The sequence below is a fragment of the Anopheles coustani genome, chromosome 3 (genome assembly GCF_943734705.1).
Source record: "Anopheles coustani chromosome 3, idAnoCousDA_361_x.2, whole genome shotgun sequence".
Taxonomy (NCBI): Eukaryota; Metazoa; Arthropoda; class Insecta; order Diptera; family Culicidae; genus Anopheles; species Anopheles coustani.
This window is the reverse complement of record NC_071288.1, coordinates 32,608,826-32,621,789: the sequence shown is the minus strand read 5'-3', so window position 1 is coordinate 32,621,789 and position 12,964 is coordinate 32,608,826. Positions and strand designations below refer to the sequence as shown.

The following is a 12,964-nucleotide window of genomic DNA, read 5'->3' as shown; positions in this document are numbered from 1 at the left end:
CTGCTAGCTGAACGGAGCTGTTAGTAGGACCGCTGAGGGCATGTACGAATCGATTTCTAAAAGACACCTCGCAGCCGTTAAAAGTAGTCGACGGTGGTAGAACCTGGAGGATTGGAACCGCTTTCGTGCTCGCGGTTCCGCTCGAGTTCTGTTCGCCGAACTTGTCGATTGTCTCCCGCTTTACACCCCGTTCCATCTTACAGCCTTGTTCCCAGCTTCCAAGTCGTGTGAGCTGAGGTTATATGCTACCGGTTCGAAATGGAACCGTTTTCTTCTATGCTCGTTCTCATTCCTGCCCAAAGTTCTTGCCTGCAGCGGGCAGAAATAATTAGTCCTCAATGTACAAACAAATGATCTAATGGCTGAACGTTGTTTATGATTATGAGCCAATCTTGATGGGCGCAATTGCACCAATACCGAGAGCCCTTCGCAGGGCGACGGAACGTGTGTCACTGTTGGAAAAAAGGCACGAGTAGTTTGAGAGAATGGACGAATGGACAGTAATACGGCAGCCATTAACCAGCTCGCTCGTTGTTATTAATGGTCATTGGAGGCACATTACGAAGTTCTGACCGTAAAATACAGCCCTGACTTTGGCTGTTTGTTCTCTATTGTTTAGTTTAGTGGCTGAGAATGGGTTAGTGACACTGTTGCAACAAATAAATTGCATCAGAAATACCGATTGCAGATTATTTGGTGAATGTTTTAATCCACGATTTCAGGAAGGCTTACAATTTGTTACAGTTTCAAAAACTGACAAGAAATCTTTAAATATTTTAAGGATAGCTTCAGTTTCTTTCTTTCCTCAACTTGTTCCTTATTTTACCATTCGTATGTTTTTAAAATGATTCATAAACCTGGTTTTGTGGCCATTGCCGACAACTTTTCCCCTATATTTGCTCAGAGTGCAGCAAAAGCTCTGCGAGTCGGCATCACAGACTGTTACAACAATGCAGGGTCTTTATCTTTACGACCATTGCGACCATACGGTGCAGGCATGGCAATATTGCGAAGTTTGCTAAAAGCCTTCAGTCCCGTAATATCTTGTACAAACAGTTGATGGACCGAGGGCGGAAATGAAAGATATTACATATTCCATTTAGCAATTGCTTGTACAAGTTTTCTCACCTTGTGTTTCTTTGCAATGTCCACGGATTGGGTTGGAGGAAAGCGCGTCATTTCTTTTGTTGATCATTGTTTCTTTGTTGGACAGTTTTGCGATGTCCATCCCAAAAATGGCAGAGGCCAGCATTCAAGGTGTTGATGGTCCTTGCATCACCCAATGTGGAGTTGATGAGAAGGTTTCTTTAATTATGGGAGGAGAAATGGGAATAAAATACAAGAAAAGGTGACAAAACAACAAATGAATAAGGACAATTTGAATTTATTTTTTAACGAAACTTATTAAAATGGAAGAAAATGATAAATTTCATTATCTTCTCATATTTTTAGTGCAAAGTAAAACCAAAATTGTTGCTCTCTTCTTTCCCCACAGATTTAATGGTTACTGCCAATCGGTTTTCGGATCCAAACGTTACGTCGTATTCCCGCATGCTGATCGATGTTTCTGGAGACCAACTTCTGGTCGGAGCAAGGTAAGTTAGAATGATACAAACTTTACGTAATAAAAAAGGGGGCACTTTCGACGAGGAACGTCCATTTTGGAAACTACAAAAAGGGGGAAACAAGCGTCTCGCTATTCATCGGAAATAAAGATGTTGAAATGTCCGGAAAATGAACCACGATCCGTATTACAATTGGACTCTCGAGACGCGTATTGTGCGCACAACACTCGGACACTCTGGACTGGGCTATCTGGAAGTAGTAACTCCTCCTACTGCGAGCGAAATCTCGGCCTTCCTCCGGCACGTCCGGCACTCCGGTCGCAATCTGCGATCGCTTAATGAACGATGAAAATATCGTAATGACCACGAGAAAGTTCACGAGAATGCAAGAAAGTAAAAAAAAAACGGCTAGGTTTTCCTCCACTGGCAGCTGCAGCTTTTCTGCTGCACGCTTCCTTTAAGACTTCGGAGGCATTTGTCTGGTCGGGTTTCTTCCTCGGTTTTTGGCGGCCATTCTTCGTCCATCACCCGGAGACGTCGCGTCTGGGCCGCTCGAGGGGGTTTCGCTCGCCTCTCGCCATATGTTCACGCCGCAGGAACACGCGCTTCCATGTTGCCGCGACCATCTAATGGTCATTGGCGGATCGATTTCATCGATCGTCATCCCTTGGACCGGAACGGAACGTCCCGAGCGGCGTTTGGTGCGCGTTGTTTTCCTCACTCTGTTCTGTGATTTGGGACGGCGTTTGCCGTGGAAAGTAAAAGGTCTCCCTCCGGTGCAGTCCCCCCCCCCCCCCCCCCCCCCCCCCCCCCCCCCCCCCCACCCCCCCCCCCCCCCCCCCCCCCCCCCCCCCATCGCTTCCCACACCCAGCCCATCAACCCGGTGGAGGGTTCCGCTGGTTCGCGCGTATGATTACTTTCATTTCACCTTCCGGTCATAATTATCGATGCGAACAATGATCTTTCCGCAGCAGCCCTGGCACCTCTGCGTCGTAGCCGGCGGCGAGCGATCGTTTTTTCTCGTGATCTCGTGGGAGGAGAAGAAGAAATGGAACCCGGAACAGTCGCTTCGTCCTCGCGCGTGGTGAAGAAATGGGGAAAAAGGGAAAGAAAACGCCCGAAGGGAAACGCTGAAGCGACTGCTTCGAAGACGAACTTTCGACACCCGAGTGTCGTGAGGATGCCGTTTTAATGACGTGCCCCAAACCGTCTCCGTGTGTAGTACACCAGCCGTGTATGTGTGTCTTCGATCTTCGTACGATGTTGTAAGACTCTTCCCGTTTGCTGATAGAAACGGTTGGGGAGTGTTACATTAGCAAGTCTTTGCACGCAGGAGAAAATCGTTTTTCGGTACGGCTCAAACGTACGAGAAGTATTTCTCCACAAAAGGATTATTGCCTCATGAGTTTTATTCTCATTAAACACCAACGTTTGGGGTGGGGAAATCGTAACCTACGTTGTTTTCGTCGGTAGAAATAGGAAATGATTTTTCCAGCGATAAACAACCTTTAACCTTGAGAAAGGAATTATTTTGAGCTGACCAGTTCCTCTTGGTTTATGTCTTGAAAGCGCATCATCATTAGTGAAAGCTACATTTAATTTTCAAAATGTCTTTCTCCTGCAACCCTGTTAAATAAAAAGGCTCCATCTCCTTTCTTTGCCACGGATTCCTGTAGCACGAATGTTGGGAGGAATTTCCGAACTGATCACATTACAGAAAATCCCTCTCGCAAAAAGTGAACGTTTCGCGTCTCAGAAAACATGCAATAAACGGGGGATGCACTTGCTTAAAACGAAAAACTCAAAAATCCTCCGGCATAATTGGTACCGTAAGTCATAATTCGGGATCGCAGGATCGAAATGCAGCAGGTAGTGGGTAGGCCGTTCTTTGCCCTCCCTCGAATCCATGCGAAGGTGATAATGAAGAAACTAATTTACCGAAATGGAAAAGAGAGTCGTCGTTTTTGGCAATGCGATGCTACCGAGACCTTTCAGCGAATGAGGGCGCATTCTGCACACCCACCCATCCCATGTTCAGGTCCCCTCTCGGCCGAGTTTGGTTATTGTTAACGATTGGTTGTGGTTTTATTTTCATTCCTCTTTTACACAAGAGGAACGCTGTAAGAAGACAATTTTACATTCCGAAATGCGGCGGTTATTTTAAGTAAAATCGAGCATCCTTTTCTTTTGTCCAATGCCGGGGATGGAAATGAAGAGAAAGCGCGCGGGTAGGACTTTGCGCCGTATTGTGACTTTCTCGCTCGGTCCCGCGGCCCATTAAAGGGTCACCATTTTTATGAAATGAAATACCGGGCGTGTTGTCGAAAGAGTTCTTTTTTGGGGGAGCGAATCCTTTCTCCTGACGTCTTGCAGGATCCCGTTATGATTTTACTTGAAGGGAAAATTGTGTTAAAGGTACGGATGTGTGTGTGTGTTTTTTTTTTGGTGATCGATGTGGTTGACAAGATTGCTTTCCAAATGTGCGGTTGTCTGGTAACGGGAGCGGAATCAATATTTGATAGGAAACAATCTGCCAAACGTACGCGATGTTGTTTTATATCGCAAGACAAATTTCACCCCAAAAGCTTCCGATTGGAAAACCGTTTTTGCTTTGCGATGTTTATTCATTTATTTACCGCTCGCAAGAACGATTTCTTCTACCGATCGAATGGGTTGACATAACGGTTGATGGTTGGTTTCCGTGCCGTACACCACCGTTTGAAACGTCCAATGGCGGTAGCTTTTGAAGTGAAAATTCAATCGAACTCGAATCGCGCGACCGCCGGAGGTCGACAAGGTCGAATACCTATCGCCATAAAGATGGCGTACGTATTGGAAGCGAAAGGAAGCACCATCGTATCGTCGCCGTATCGGTTTAAGTGGGTTAATTTTGCGCCCGCTGTTTTGGGGGGTTTAGCGAATGGTTGCGATCGAAGTTTGCCTCTGGAGCTCGCTTCCCACCGGGACTTCCCGGACCGTCGTCAGAGAGTGTCCGTAATTGAAAAGTAGATCGTCAAATAAACGATATCAATCCACTTTTTATTTCGGTGGGGTCCCGGAGATAGTGCTTTGGAATATAAAGCAAAGGTAAAAAGCAAAACGCTTACAGCCAGTCTTGGACAGCATCTTAGCGAACCACGAGTTTGATATTCGAGTCGGCGTGATAAGGGGCAGTTAAAAAGAACCCCCTCAGTAACGGCGACACAGGTTGGTCTTGTTTTTGTTTTTATTTCCTCTCGCACAAAAGACATCAAACCGAGCGAGGCCGGATGAAGATTTCAGGCTTGTTGAACCGAGTGCTTCGGTGGAAGCTGCAGTCGTAGCTCCCCAATCCAATGGGACGAGAAAACAAGTCCGAAAGAGTTAAGAAAGACGAGATAAAAATATGAGCACTTTTACCTCCCGCAACACACGAGGTGAAAAAAAGTGAAGATAACAACTGCGGCGTTTAAAACCCCTGCGCAAGTGCAACAGTAAATGCCATGCGCTAAGGGAAAAAGATGAAAACGCAGCGTGCGTGCGTTGCAACATTGCGCCTGGGTCGGGATCCTTTCCTCTCCACGAATGATGTTTGTTATAGTTCCCCACCGTCGACGACACATTCACGGTCACGACAGTGTTCGGGTTTTTCGGTTTGCATCAGCGCCGTGTGATACAACGAAAACACAACCCAACAACGACGCCACACAAATAAAATCAACTCGGCAGGGTCGGATCGGTCGCGTAGTAAAATTATTTGGCCCGTCCGAAACATGCACTTAGCTCAATATTAAACGCTGAAATAATTGTCACTATAAACGGTGTATTTATGGTGGACGTTAACACGCGTGCGTGTGTGTGTGGGGGGCGGTTTTGGATTACTTTATGGCGCTTTTGTTGCGAGCGTTGAAGCGTTTCGGATCACTTTTCCGCTCGGAGGTGTGGTTTTTCATTTTTTATCCCGCGCGCGAGAAAGGGTTCTCATGATTGTGAGTGCTTAAAAACCCGGGCACGATTGGCTATCAAGCACCCGCTTAATTGGTGTAAAAGGTCAATTTATTTTTTAATAAGCTTATGCGAGCACGAAACCCGGTAGTAAAGCCGGAAAGGGAACGCTCCGAACCCAGTGGGTTCGCATCAGATTCGCACATCCAAGTGGACATTTCGAGACATTTTAAACAATCACTTAGCCTATCTGCGAACATCGCAGATGAAACACGATACAGTCCACGACAATTAAGCGGCGAATACTAGCTTAAAGCTGTCAAATAGTGCCCAAATTAAGATTATGAAAGCCGCTGACAGACGGCCCGGGCCGGGCTCTTATGATGAATTTGCATCGACAGATAGTCACCCCTCAACAGCGATGCCTAGGTCCGGCTCCGAGCGCCATTGAAAGTCCGTTTTCAGTGTCAAGGTATTAGCGGCTTAGGACGATGAAGGGAGTTTAGCAAGAAAAAGGAAATAAAGTATATTGTAATGCGCGCGATCGTATCGAACTCGTATCGCATTTGACGGGCTCCGAAAACTTTCTCTCCCGATCTCTGATTTGTCCCCATCAAACGTGGCAAGGTGTGGCAAGTGTCGGGAGGGGGTAGGGGGTTTCGGAGAGAGTTGGGGTAGTAAACACAACTGTCCCCTCGGACTCTTCCACAATGATCAATCGTGCACGGCATCTTTCCTTAGATGGGCATGGAGCTGTGGCGAAGCGTACTCCCGGATTATGGCCTTTTTGGCGTTCCTCCCGCGAAATAAACAACTGTCAATTTTTATCTACATCATCGCGTCCGGCGACGGCGACGCTCATATTCGCCATTTCTGACCGCCGCAGACAGGGACCGTCCATTTTCTTCGCCATCAGCGCCTGTGAGGAAGTTGTGCTTCGCTTCTTTCTATTAGCTGCACATGTATCCCTCCGAACTAAGCATCACTCTGGGTTGGAACTTTAGAAAGGAAATATGTTCAAGCTATATGAACGGAAGCTGGCGAGCGTCCCACTTGCCAAAACGTCGCCAATCTTTTGGGCCTCAACGCTTTCACCGAATTCGATACGGATGGAATCTAATAATTGGCAGGCGGATGAGTTGGCTCGCTTGTCAAACCGTTCCGACCGGCATTCGATACCCTCCGAACGTGCACATGTTTTCCGCCGGGGAAGTGAACCCGTCTAATGGCAACGATGATTCCGCAACAAGCGTTATGTCCATTGATGCGTTGGCGAATTTAGCGTTTGATCTGTTTTCGGCCAATGTCGGCGTTGGCGGCATCGACCATGTCCAGAAGATGGACGGGATTAGGTCAACCGGATCCACCCAAGAGCTCTGTTCAGATCGAACCGGCTTTTGCGGCGTGCACTTGTCATCTAGTAATTAGAAGAGAATGCCGACTAAAGACGCCAGAGTCCGCGGGAAGACTCTTCGTGGACGAGAGCTCTAGAGAAGGAACTCTCCACTTCATCGGAGGGTTCTTGCGCTCGCGTTCCACAAAATGACAATGAATCGTTTGAATCTCATTAGTAGTCTCCCGGGTCCGGGCCTTCAACCGTCGATGGCAGGCGATGATTGCGATGAGTTTTTAATTGGATTCAGCTTGGACCCCTCCCTGCCGGTTTGTCGTAGGACTTGAGCGCTGAGTGGATGAGATTATCGCATCATTTATCAAACGGTGCGAAAAAAAAGAGTGAAAGAACTGCGTCAAAGGCGGATAGAAGAACGGTCAGCGTTTGATGGACGATCCTCAAAAGTATCGTAGCGGGTCGTCGTAGGTGCCGGACCCATGCAAGGGCCCTCTCGAGAACTGGACGGTCGAAGCACCGACCCGGCGATGGGCTGATGAGCTAAGAGCACTCAACGGCGAACCGTTGTTTCCGTTCCCGTTAGCCTGTCAAATCTGGCGCTGAATCGATCGCTCTGTTCGACGGCTCCAGCGCGATGATCGCCGGTTTTGTTTTGCCAACCAGCGACTCGCGAGGTCTTCGATCACACGAATGTCACTCACGAAATCCGCTCCGCCAGAAAATGGCCGCTTTAGCGGGGAAGTGAGCCCCGAGAACGCGCCTCACAAATTCTCGATCCTATTGCGAGTTCGCATGTTTGCGAAATAGTTATGCACAAATTATCCATTTTGTTACGGTGTTATTTGAGTTGATATGCTTCCATTTAAAAGGAGGAGTGAAAACCGTTCGGTAGCATGCATACAATTTGGCCAACACACGTTCTTTGCAACGAGAAACTAATTACGGGAGTAATTGGGCCGAGCACGCCACATTATCGGGGGCCTCGACCAGCTGAACCTACCTAAAGACCAAATCCCAGAAGCAACATTTCGTGCCATTCGTGCCAGAAACAGTAATCCTCGTTTTCGCGCACCCATCGCGTCCCAAACTGCTTCCGTTTCGTTCTGGTTCCGCCGCCCGGGCTGGTGTTAAAATCCGAGTTCGAACGAGGAACCATGCGGAGCCTTAAAGTAACGTAATAGCCGCGATCGTTCCCGGCAGAAAAAAAAGTGAGGTTTCCTAATTAATTAGTCACACTTGTATTTGGTGTTCGTTTTTTTTTTTGCGTGCCAGTAGTTTGACAACGGGATACTTTCCGATTGCAAAAGCACACGCCGAGATCCTACGAAGCGCTACATTTACCGGGGCGTTTTTCTTTTGGGCTTGTGGGGGTTTTGTTTTTCGCTACATGCAATTTGTCGTGCGGTGCGGTGGAGACCCGTGTGAAGGCACGGTTTGCTTTGGCATGGTCTCGCCATTGGCCTGCTGTGGTGCTGCTTTTTTCCTCCCCGCCGAAATGCATGTTACTCGATGCCGGCCGCTCCGGTTTCGGTCTCGGTCTCAACCATAAGCAGCCAGCCGAGTGCATGTTCTGCGCGTTCGGGAAAGGAATCAGTTCGCCAAAAACCGCACCACCATCCTTGACGTTCTCATACTCGGTAGTGGTAAGGTGGCAAGGGGTGGGAGGGAGGAGGAAAAGATGCTGCATGATTCAACGAACCGATGAAGCGTCACCGAAAACCGCGAAACCCTCGAAAAACCGGGCCAGGATGGTGAGGGGCGGGGTGGGTAAATTGATCGCATCCTGGACGTTCGTCGCTTGGCTGCGGTTGCGTGGTTGAAGTCTCCTCGCCTTTACATACGGTGTACATTATTTACGGTTGTGCAAAAATTACAAAACAAAAAAAAAAACATTCCGGTGAGATTTCATGCCCAAAATTATGTCGATGGCGAAAGCTGCATGCGCTAGCTTTCAATTTATGGTCAAGTGCATTGTCCATCGTTGCGAACATGTTGCTGCTTCGGACGGGGACGGCTTTTTCGGATGAACATGCATGCATTTAGAGCACGATAAAAATGTTATCAAAAATTCACACATCAAATGGGAAAAGTTACAAACAAGATGGTCAAGTTTCTGATGTCGCAAATCACGAAGTAATATTAAACGATACACGCAGTCTTTCTTGTTTTAAACAAGGTTGTTTCGCAGTAAACCGAAACCAATTTGCGCAAAATAAATCCCAATACCCACAGCAACAAAGAACACAGCCCCTCGCGGGAGTAATAAATCGTTACCGCAACGAGGGCTAAGGAAATCATACAAATTACTTTCACGTAAGTGAACGAGAAGAGTGGGGCAAAGCTTTTGGCAATATTATTTGGGGTTTGCGTTTCCTGTTTTCCTCCATAATGGTCGACCGCTGTGAGGGCAAGTGGTTTTGCCTTTTTCGTTACCGTCTCCTTGGTCCTTGTTTGTTGGCTGGCATTATGCTTTGTATTTTCCCAGCTAAAATTTTTATTGGACCGGAAAGGAAAACCGGGGCGGCTCGCGAGGGACTGGGTGTGCCTTCATCGTTATCAGTTACACCATCGTGACCCCGAACGGGAATGGATTCAATTTCGCCGATAACTAACCACCACCTCGTTGACTGGAGCTCGTTTGACCCGGACCGGGCCGATTCGGCTTCTGTGGCTTGTTATGGGAGGAGGATGAAAAATCCCGTCCGTCCTCGAGCGGGACCGCATTTCCCACAGTTTGTAGCTGGCGTTACGAGGTTAACGACATGGTCATGTGGAACCGATTTCGATGTTGGCGAAGAAGTGCAGACAAAAAAAGGGCGAAAACAATAATAACTCCCTTTTGGAGGATCATCTTCGCGCAGATATTAAATGAGACGACTGTTCACCTCATGTTTGCTCTTAAAGTGCCAAAACCCCCCTTTCGGTCACTCCCGCCCCAGTGTATGTGTGATCTTCCGGCCCTTCGTGGTGGCATTTAACGCTCGGAAGCTCATGCGAGGCAGCTTAATGTGAAGGATATGGTTTATTTCGACGACGGCTGCTTGCGACTGTTATTGACTGCAGCGATATTTTATCCGCGCATAATTAACAGCTCCCGTGTCTGCGCCTGCGCCTTTGGAAGGTAATGTTTCAGTTTTCCGTTTCCCAAAAGGGAGAATTGCTGGAAGATGATGACCACACCATGGTGGTACGTGCTCCATTAAGGGATGAGTTCAATTTTTCTCGCTTAATATGATGAGGCTTAATGGGTCGCATTCCGTTGGGCCCGTTCATGTAATACGTTTCTTTAAGGATGAGAATAATAACACTTTTAAATTACTTGTATCATGCTGAATGCCCATGATGGAATCAGGGGAATAATATTTTAGCAACACTTTTGGGTTTTTTGAGCAGCAAAGACGAATACCAAAGACATGTTGAATTTCTAATTAAGGTTTCAAATACAAAACTGAGATCCAAGTCCCATGGCGACTAGTAACTCTTTTATTCACGCATTATATGTTGTAAAATAGAGTCGGATCTTGAATATAAATGAGTAAGTAAAAGAGTTAATACTTGCCACAAATAACTTCTTTAACTTTAATAACCGAAACCAGAGATTCAAATCCTTATTTGGGATTTGTTGCAGGGCAATTCTTTTACTCACTTATATAGGATTTGAATCTCTTTTTCTGGAATTCTCGTCAATACTTGAGATTCAAATAAAACAATTTTGCTAACTTAATTGTCCGTGTTTCTTGAAAGCTTACAATTACTTTGTGATGTTCTATTTTCTCAGGCTTTTTTGATTAAGCGCAGTAGTACATGTTTTACGATGATTATAAATGTTTCGTTTGATGTTTCACATCTTGCAACGATGACGTGTCGGTTACTGTGAACATGACCGAGCGAAAACACTCACATGCATTGGGTCTTTCGTGCTGATTATTGACTGATCAAGCTCGAGTTTGATAGCGTTCATTGACATAACGAAAACGTTAACCACCGACAGCGCGAATTCGACGCGTCGTGTCATTTCGGCGATCACCACCGGTCAGCTGCTGACGGTTGGTATTTCTCCAGCACTCGGGCGAATCGATTGCACAATCCACGATCCCGCGACCCACAAACCCCTTCCTGGGGCCTCTTTCCCGTCTTTTCCCGATATGTCGATATTGATGATATAATTCTCGTTAGCACCAAAAACCACTCGTTGTAGGAGATATCTTGATTTGGCATTCGCTTGGGGTGCAAAGAAATTGATTTGTGGAATGAAAAAAAAAAAAAACGAGGGAGCAAAATAGAAATAACAAAAATCGAGCCCGGGACAACCCTTCCCCCCGGGGGCACCGGGATTTCATTCGCGATTCGACGGTAGCGTTAGCTGTCCCGCCGCTTTCCGATCGGAGTTTGAAACATCTCCAAGACCTACTTTCGATTTCATTTTCACCGCCATTCTCCTGCCGTTCTCCTGGCGGAGGAGGCTACACAGTTCCCTTCAGCTGATGCACGGTGGTGAAGGCGAAACCATTCTTCTAGGTTGCCTTTTTTTTCTCACACACTGTTTTCGTTCTCCAGGGCTTTGCACTGCAACCGTGCTACAGTGTGCCCTACTGCAGAATTGACTAATATTTTGATATTTAGGAAGCCTATAATTTGCGGCTGCAGAGTAATGGCCGCTGATAGACAGCGAAAGGGAGAATAATGACGTTTGCCGAAGGAGGGAGTGCCTTGGGGAAGGAGAAGTAGGGGACGGTTGTGGTGTTTGGAGGCACAAATGGCCCATTCGGTGCATCTGTAACTCTACCGCAGGGAGTTACCGTCGGCGAACGATGTTTCTCATAACGATCGTTTAGTGAGTGGCCCAACGTAATATTTATTAATTCGTGTGTTAATTTGATATTTATCACATTTAACACTTCGCTTAGAAGTGATAAAAATGTGGCTCGCTTTCTTAATAATTTTACAACTCAACGCGAGACAGAGAGAAATCAATTAACTGATTGCAAAAAAGTGCTATTACGGTTAATTACTGGCACGAGCTGTGATTGGAGGACACTCGACGCCAACGCTATAGCGACTAGTCGGCACACCATGGATGGCAAATTTTCTAAAAACACTCCAGCATCGAAACGAGCCACCCGAGCAACCATCTGTTGTTGGCGTTGGCCCCGTGCCGGCACGCTGTCATGGTCGTTACCGTTGCGGTGGTTTCGCCTTAAGATGCCATTCGAGTGCATGCAAATACGCAACTCATCCGACAACGTCGTTTAGTGATTTTTTACTCTTGCGAATTGTTTTTTTTTCGTTTCTTCATCTTGTTTCCAGTGAAAATAAAACCACCCCCAGCTTTTTTTGCGATCATCCTATCATATCCTGTTTTTTGTTGTTTTTGTTTTTGACTGCTGTTTACTCGATCTCCAAAGTTGCCTGCTGGGGCGGAACCAGATCGAACCACGCGACCGACTTTTTTTGTGCCCTCTCGGGGTTGAATTTCTTTCCTCCTTGAGTGAGCTGCAGAAAAAGTTCCCCCACCTAGCGTTTCGATGGTTGCAGTTGCAATAATACGATTTTTTTTTCACTTTGGTCTTCACCTCTGCACAGTCTCTTGCATCGATCGAGTTCGCCTCTCCTCACCGTGTGTATGTTTTACTTCGAGTTGGTCGTTGTTAGTGCTGCCACCGGTTTGCCATTGCAGCACGCCAGCTTCGGTTTTGACTTGTTGTTTGCTTTAACGTGTCAAAGAGTAAACGGCTCGGGCGCAAGCGGAAAGGTGATCCCGCCAGCGCATTGCCGCACCGCACCGAGACACTCACTGTGCGATCCGAATCCGAAATCCGTACGAAATCACATGTTCACCGGTCGCTGCGGCCATCTGTTTGGATTTGTGTTAATTTATCAGCCCCTGATAGCGTCCGATCGGTCGATGTTTTGATGAATGTTTTCGATAGCGCACAACTGATACGGTGCCCGATCGGTCGAGGCAGATAGGGCACAGGGTGCAGGGTTCGCCCTTGTAAGCCGATCGAACGATTTGTCAATCCAGAACCAGACGCACTTATGGCGTGCGGGCATTGGTGTTCCACATCGGTTGTTTCGTTTTCTTCGTTCCCGCGAGTGGAGGATTTAATGGCGATTTAATTG

At 47.1% G+C, this 12,964-nt stretch overlaps 1 protein-coding gene across 1 annotated transcript in view; it reads left to right on the top strand.

Moving 5' to 3' along the window:
• The first annotated feature begins 1,500 nt into the window (after positions 1-1,500).
• LOC131260311 (semaphorin-5B) overlaps positions 1,501-12,964 on the top strand; it is a 73,097-nt gene continuing 61,633 nt past the window's right edge. Inside the window, exon 1 of the mRNA XM_058262009.1 lies at positions 1,501-1,595. Coding sequence (XP_058117992.1) covers positions 1,501-1,595 — 95 coding nt within the window. The remainder of the gene's footprint in view (positions 1,596-12,964) is intronic.